This window comes from Wyeomyia smithii, chromosome 1 (assembly GCF_029784165.1).
Source record: "Wyeomyia smithii strain HCP4-BCI-WySm-NY-G18 chromosome 1, ASM2978416v1, whole genome shotgun sequence".
Taxonomy (NCBI): domain Eukaryota; kingdom Metazoa; phylum Arthropoda; class Insecta; order Diptera; family Culicidae; genus Wyeomyia; species Wyeomyia smithii.
In genome coordinates this window covers 115,908,028-115,915,856 of record NC_073694.1, presented here as the reverse complement: position 1 = coordinate 115,915,856, position 7,829 = coordinate 115,908,028, and the positions used below count along the sequence as shown (strand labels likewise).

The following is a 7,829-nucleotide window of genomic DNA, read 5'->3' as shown; positions in this document are numbered from 1 at the left end:
TATTATTATTATTATTATTATTATTATTATTATTATTATTTTTATTATTATTATTATTATTATTATTATTATTATTATTATTATTATTATTATTATTATTATTATTATTATTATTATTATTATTATTATTATTATTATTATTATTATTATTATTATTATTATTATTATTATTATTATTATTATTATTATTATTATTATTATTATTATTATTATTATTATTATTATTATTATTATTATTATTATTATTATTATTATTATTATTATTATTATTATTATTATTATTATTATTATTATTATTATTATTATTATTATTATTATTATTATTATTATTATTATTATTATTATTATTATTATTATTATTATTATTATTATTATTATTATTATTGTTATCATTATTATTATTATTATTATTATTATTATTATTATTATTATTATTATTATTATTATTATTATTATTATTATATTATTATTATTATTATTATTATTATTATTATTATTATTATTATTATTATTATTATTATTATTATTATTATTATTATTATTATTATTATTATTATTATTATTGTTATCATTATTATTATTATTATTATTATTATTATTATTATTATTATTATTATTATTATTATTATTATTATTATTATTATTATTATTATTACTATTATTATTATCCAAAATTATTATAACCTATCCAAAGCCTATGACACCACATGGCGATACGGCATCCTGCGTACGCTGAAAAAATGGCGGATCCGAGGACGAATGCTGAATATGATGCGAAGCTTTTTAACTCAAAGGTCATTCCAAGTAACCGTAGAAGGACAGCTGTCTCGTGTACATAACCTAGAAAATGGAGTTCCCCAGGGCTCGGTGTTATCTGTTACGCTGTTTCTCGTTGCTATGCAACCCGTCTTCCGAGTAATACCTTCTGGGGTCACTGTTCTCTTGTACGCAGACGATATCCTGCTCGTGGTGAAAGCGCATAAAGACCGGCCATTATACAGGAAGTTGCAAGCAGCTGTGAAAGCCGTCGATAAATGGGCGAAAAGTGTCGGCTTCACAATCTCTGCAGCCAAATCCAGCACCTTCTACGGAAGTCCAAATGTGCGAAGAGAACCCGTCAGCGATATCACCATTGAGCGAGTACCTATACCAAAAACAAACGTGCTGAAAATTCTTGGCGTTATGTTAGATCGAAGCTTCAGATTCAGTACACAATGTAGGCTTACTAAAAAGATGTGCGATCTAAGGCTTAGAATCCTGAAAATTCTCGGAGCAAAACTTAACCGTGGACACCGTATCTCGCTGCTGAAAATTGGATCAGCTATCGTCACATCCAGGCTTCTCTATGGTGTGGGCCTAATAACAAGAGGTAACCAAACTGCAATACAGACACTAGCGCCAGTATACAATCGCATGATAAGACTCGCGTCGGGGGCATTTGTTACCAGTCCTATTCATTCAATTTTGGCAGAAGCAGGTACTTTACCATTCAACCTGCTTGTGTTGCAAAGCACAGTTCGAACCGCAATACGCATCCTAGAGAAGGACTCCAGAAATACAGATCTACCTTTAGTTGAGCGAGCTAGACAACAACTGCTAGATACGACCGGGGAAACAATCCCAACGATATGTCTGCGAGAGAGATTAAATACCCGTGCATGGAATACCCCTCCCCCATCTGTTGTGTGGGACATCAAGCGAAGAGTAAGAGCTGGAGCCTCTTCCAGTACAGTACGTCCCCTAGTACAAGAGCTGTTGTCGAACCGTTTCCAACGATATACGGCCCTTTACACGGATGGTTCAAAGTGCAGCGAGACAGTAGGCGCAGGACTTTTTGGCAACGATCTGATGCTCTCAGCTAGCCTTCCTCCACAGTACAGTGTTTTTTCGGCAGAGGCCTATGCCATCACAATGGCACTGACACAGCATACTGGTACAAATCGTATAGTAGTTCTATCTGACTCTGCGAGCTGTCTGTCGGCACTTGAAGCTGGCAAATCAACGCACCCGTGGATTCAGAAAATAGAAAGATTAGCACAGAATAAACCGATTGAATTTTGCTGGATCCCGGGTCACGCTGGAGTCTACGGCAATAATGAAGCAGACCGATTAGCTGGTGAAGCAAGAAACAGCGAACCACTACCACTATCGATCCCAGCAGACGATGCAACAAGAGAAATTAAACGCACAATTCGACAACACTGGAACAGCCAGTGGTTCTCTATGCGCGATACTAAACTACGACGAATCAAATTTGAAACTGAAAAATGGAAAGATCGTGACAACCCTGGCGATCAACGTGTCCTGACTCGACTCAGGATCGGACACACGAGACTGACCCACAGCTTTCTCCTAGAAAAAACAGAACCACCAACATGCGAATGCTGTGGAACTATACTCGACATCCAACACATTCTCTTAGACTGCAGAAGGTATGATGACGCAAGGCGAAAACATGAGATGGATGGAATGACGCTTAGAAGAGCCCTCAATAATGACAGCGCAACAGAAGAAAAAGTGATCAAATACATGAAAGACTGTAATTTGTATAACAAAGTGTAAGCGGCGATGAAATCAAAAGAAGCCTTTTTCAATGAAAAACAGTGCAAGAACGTCATAGTACATCAATGAAAAGAGAAGAAGAAAAAAAAAATGAGAAGAGAAATGAAGAAAAAAAAATGAAATGTATATATTAAAGGTAATAAACGGTTTATGGGTTGAATGACTGCTTAGCAGTTAAAAACCCCTCAACAAAAAAAAATTATTATTATTATTATTATTATTATTATTATTATTATTATTATTATTATTATTATTATTATTATTATTTTTATTATTCTGTTCTCGAGAATATTAAATCTCACTCATGTTTCTCAGAGATGGCTGGACCGATTTTCATAAAATCGATGTCAAATGGAAGGTCTAGTTGCCCCATAAAACCCTATTGATTTTTTCTGCAATCGGACTATTACTTTGCCTGTTATTTTTAAAAATGTGAAATCCAGCTATGAAAAGTAAAAAATCACAGGAGAGTTGTGTGTAAAGCCACGACCGTAAGGTTGAAGTAGAATACTTTTACAAGAAAGATAACCCGGCTGCTTGCGTGTCAGTCATTCTTCCTAGCAAATAAATGTTGACCGCTCATTGGCAGTGTTGAAAATTCTGTGCAAATGAAGTTGAAGTACTACTTAATTTTAGTTTGCACATTTAAATACGACCTCACTGAACAGGAAAAGAACAAACTCTTTGCGGCGCAAACAAGTTTCAACAGTCAGGGTATATGTACATGTGAATTCAAATTAAGATAATTAACTTTTGGTTAAAACTCAGAACGAGAAAATATTAAATCTTCAATTCATTTGTATGGTTGTCCTAAAAATGACAGTTTGTTGTTGAATTTAAAATCGGATATGACGCTGATTGCATCTCTGTGTTACGCCAATAGCGGGAGTTATGGTGAACTTGCGTATGACGAAGGCATCGTTTTACCTGTTTTATTGATTGGGAGAAAGAGGAATATTGTAAAATTTTGTAAACATTTAACTCAAACAATATTACCAAATCGTAGTCAGGCACTCTGACAACAAAGTTGAAGGCTGTTTTCACGCTGAAAATCAGACAGCCAGCAGCAGTTTTGATTGCCAAAATCCAGAATGCCGAACAGCCGTAAAAAGAGTTGTTTATTTACCTACGGCAAGTTTCTCGCCCCATCGCTCGTGTTCGTGTTCACCATGGCAGAGTCCTAACTGTCTTTGTGAACGCGTTCTAACAGGGCAGTTTGTTATTCAATGTCGGTTATGCTGATCGCAGCCTTTGCGTTGCCCCTACAGTGGGGGGTTTACTAAATAAAGTAAAAATTAGACAACTACAACAGAATTTGATTGCATCCCGCACAGAATGTCTGCTTGTGTTGATGCCAGAAAATTATTAACCTCCAATTCTTTGTTTATTTGCCTTGAAAAAGGCATTTTGCGGTTCAAAATCGGTTACTGAACACAACCTTTGAGCTGCCCTAACAGTGGGGGAATTAAGATACACGGACAACATGCACTGTGGAAGCTATTTTGCTTCCAGTAAATTAGACGGGTGCGGTAAATTTAAATTGCTAGGATTCAACACAGATTCTTGCTTGCGTTGTCAGAAATTATTAACTTTCAATGACTTGTTTATTTGCCTTGAAAAAGGCATTTTGATTTCCAAAATTGGATTTCCTGATGGCAATCTTCATGCTGCCCCAACACGGGGGGAATAATGGCAGTCTGGCGACACACGCTGAAAAAACCCGCGCTGCACCTGAGACGTGGTGACCAACCACAGGGCTAGTGCTGCTGCTAAGGAAGGACGACTGCTGTTGTCACTGTCTAGAACTATTATGAGCGGCTTCGGCTGAAACAGGCTCTTATATAGGCCAAATAACATGTTTTCAATTGCAAGGTATATGATCCTGTCGACCGTGCTTGGGAAGCAATCATATAACGACCAAGCAGAGGTCGAATTTTTCGTTTTGACAAGGCTTGACTATTTTCAATAGTACAATAGTGTGAATAATAAAATTACAATTATCTTATTTTGGGAAGAATCTTAGAAGATTTTCCAATCTATTGCTGCAAGAACGAAGGAAATCCATCGGATACTAACCGATTTATGAGCATTTGAAATTGGACATATTTTTCACTTTTTTCGGTTTTAGATTTCCATTTCACATCCCTATGTAGCCGAACTTCCTGAGAGCAGTATTCTACTTCAAAATTTACAAGACTACTTAAACTCATTCACTTTTCTCCGAGATAGCTTAACCGATTTTCACTAAATTAGTGTCAACTGAGAGGTCCAGCGGCCTCATAACACCCTATTGAATTTAACTGTAATCGGACTGTACACACTTAATTTATCTCGGCAAACTTCTCAACAGCTGATCGAGCTCGGCGAAGTTTTTAACAAATGTCAGCAATATGTTCCGACGAGCATTCAGCAAATATATCGATCTACCGTAAACCAGCATGTATTGACATTTTGTTTGCCGGAGTTCTTGAAAATTCTGCCGTAAATTTGTAGATCATTTCGCTGAATTTATCAGCTGTTGAGTTCTCGGCAATAAAATCTAAGTGAAAGAAATAATCGATATTATTTTGCTTTGTGAAATATACTAAAACTATGCCAAAACCGGTTTCGTAGAATCACGGTTTTGAGCTCAGTTTTTGTCCGATTTAAGATCTGTTTTTTTAAAAGATGGGTAGAAAGATGCTAATATGTGGACAAACTCGTAGAATTTTGATATTTGGCCTCAAAACAAAATGGTGTCGGAAAAACCACAAAAATTACCGGTTTCTCAAAAATTCTAAATGGCACCATTGTTGCCCCTTAAGTTGAAATATGTTCAAACTCAGGGAAATTTATTTTCGCATCAAACTTCATCAAAAAATCATACATAGGAGCCAAGGCAAAAAAATTGTTGCACTGTGTTATATGTGACGTATCTAGTCTCGTCGCACGTACATGGCAAATCTACGAGCAAGAGAGAATGGGCAGTCACTAATACAGTCGATGTGAGAAATAAAGTGTCGGTATATGATACATATTCTGATTGCAATCTATGTCAATGTATTCGCAGTACAAGTGCTGCGTTATCCTTTTCACACATTTATTGTGCAATTTTAATGCAAAATTTGTGCGAATCGGGAAGTACAATGATTGTACAAGACTTGAACTTTTGCGTGTCAGTATGAGAGGAACAAAACTAATATGTGAGAATTTGATGCGGCAAAGCTTATTTATGCGCTTAAAATTTTCCTTGAGATGAGTTTTCTTTTATTTTTGTTTACAACAATGAGTTTTCTAGTTAGTTCGAGTTAGTTAGTTCGAGAATCACCTATGTTGTTTTATTTTTTCCTTCAACAAACATATATAAACATAGATTCGTGGGCATGGCGATAAGAAGGTGTACACACGGCGAAGCTCAAGACGGCGCCGTTGCGTCTTCCGTGTAGATGAGTGAAAGGTAATAAATGCTAGATGGTACCAAATATCTTAAAATAACAATATAGTTCACTCTCGAATTTCCCATATATTTCCGTGAAGACAGACAGGGAACACCCCCTCTTGTGGTGAAAAAGGTAACTAAACTCATTGCACAGTGGTACAGTAAGGCAATTTAGGCGGACATGAGCTTTTCGTTGCGATTTTGGTTTGCGGTTTAAAGCCATAGTTTTTGTAAAAAGTTGTTTCTTATACATAGCCCTCTATTTATGTGCGAATGAAAATTAGGGTGGTCCTAAAATCAATGAAATAAAAACAAACTAACTTGTTTTTATTTGCATAAATAATTGTAAACATTCTTTGGCAAACTTGTAGATCAACTAATTCTAAGTAACTTTGTTAAAAACTTTTTTGGAGACATTAAATTTGGTTTCCAAAAACAGTCATTTCGCTCTATTTTTTCAATTCAAATTTAAAAACAAAGTTTTCTTCGGTAACTTCAATCAAAAATACGCAAATTTTGACGGAAAAACATTATTGTACAGATGAAGAGTTTTCACTATTTCTATTTTAAAAATAGGCCCTTTTAAAATATTGATGTCTCCGTTTAGGGCAAACATGAATAATATTTTTTGGTATCATTTGAAAGAACAAATATTGTATAAATATTGTGAAGAAATACCGAAAGTTGCTTAAAATTAGTTGATCTACAACTGTGCCGATGAATGTATACATTTATTTCTGCAAATAAAAAAGTTAGTTTTTTTTATTTAGTCGATTTCAAGACCACCCTAATTTTCATTTGCACATAAAAAATAGACTAAATATAAGAAACAAGTTCTCAGAAAAAAAATTTACTCTAAAACCACAAAATCGCATCGAAAAACTCATGTCCGCCTACATTGCCTTACTGTACCACTGTGCATTGTTGTTGAATTTCTGTGAGCGTGTGACATTCTCACACACGAAACTGAATTTACTCAATTTTAGATTTAGTTGACTCAATTTCATACTTTCACAGAAAAATATATGTTGTAGATTTCGTGCGTATATTGTTTGTATTAGCGAATTTCTTTATTCCATCAGCTCACCTCGTTTTGACCTGGAAGCGCACTAACTGCTGTCAAAACCCTTCTTTAAACGCTCGATTTTGACCCAGTTTTGACCTGCCGTGCTGCCCGAAGCGCACTGTAAAATTTGTCAGCTTCAACCCACCACCGCACGTGCTAAGTTCGTAAACAATTATCTGGCATCTCTTTCTTACTTGCGTCTTAAATGGCGATGACGTTTTATTATTCCTCGGCAGTTTTGCCCGCACACAGTGAAATAAAAAATACGCTATATGTAAAACTAACGCCATTCTGGGAGTTAAATATTGATAATATAATAGATGTAGCTTATCGAGGCACGAAGAAGAAATATTCAAATAATCAGGCCACGACGTGTAAATGGTAAACTAATCCCAAGTTGCTATAGACGTGGTTCTCTGTGTAACTTTACTAGCTCAGATCCATCACGGGAAGCAACTACGAAATGTGCGGCCGTCAAGCTCAAGCTCAATAATCAGGCCACGAAGTGTACAATTAAATGAATTTTTCAATTACCTCGTGGAAAAGATAAAAGAAGAAACCGCACAATGGTTGTCAATAGTCGTATATGGTTGTTGTGCAACTTTTAGCTTGGATAACACTTGAATGTTCTATCAATACAACAATTTAAGTATGGATACATATGAGCCGTTGAAAGCAAAATGTGCCATTAAGTAAATGTGCCATTAAGTAAATTTTTCAGGAGACGCGATAAACGAAAACACTCAAATAGTAAATTATTTTCAACAATTTTTCCCAACATAA

At 35.2% G+C, this 7,829-nt stretch overlaps 1 protein-coding gene across 1 annotated transcript; it reads left to right on the top strand.

Annotated features, from left to right (window-relative positions):
• The first annotated feature begins 768 nt into the window (after nt 1–768).
• LOC129717118 (uncharacterized) lies at nt 769–2,562 on the top strand. Its single transcript, XM_055666962.1, has one exon. The coding sequence runs from the start codon at nt 769–771 to the stop codon at nt 2,560–2,562; it is 1,794 nt and encodes a 597-aa protein (XP_055522937.1).
• Nucleotides 2,563–7,829: the final 5,267 nt, after the last annotated feature.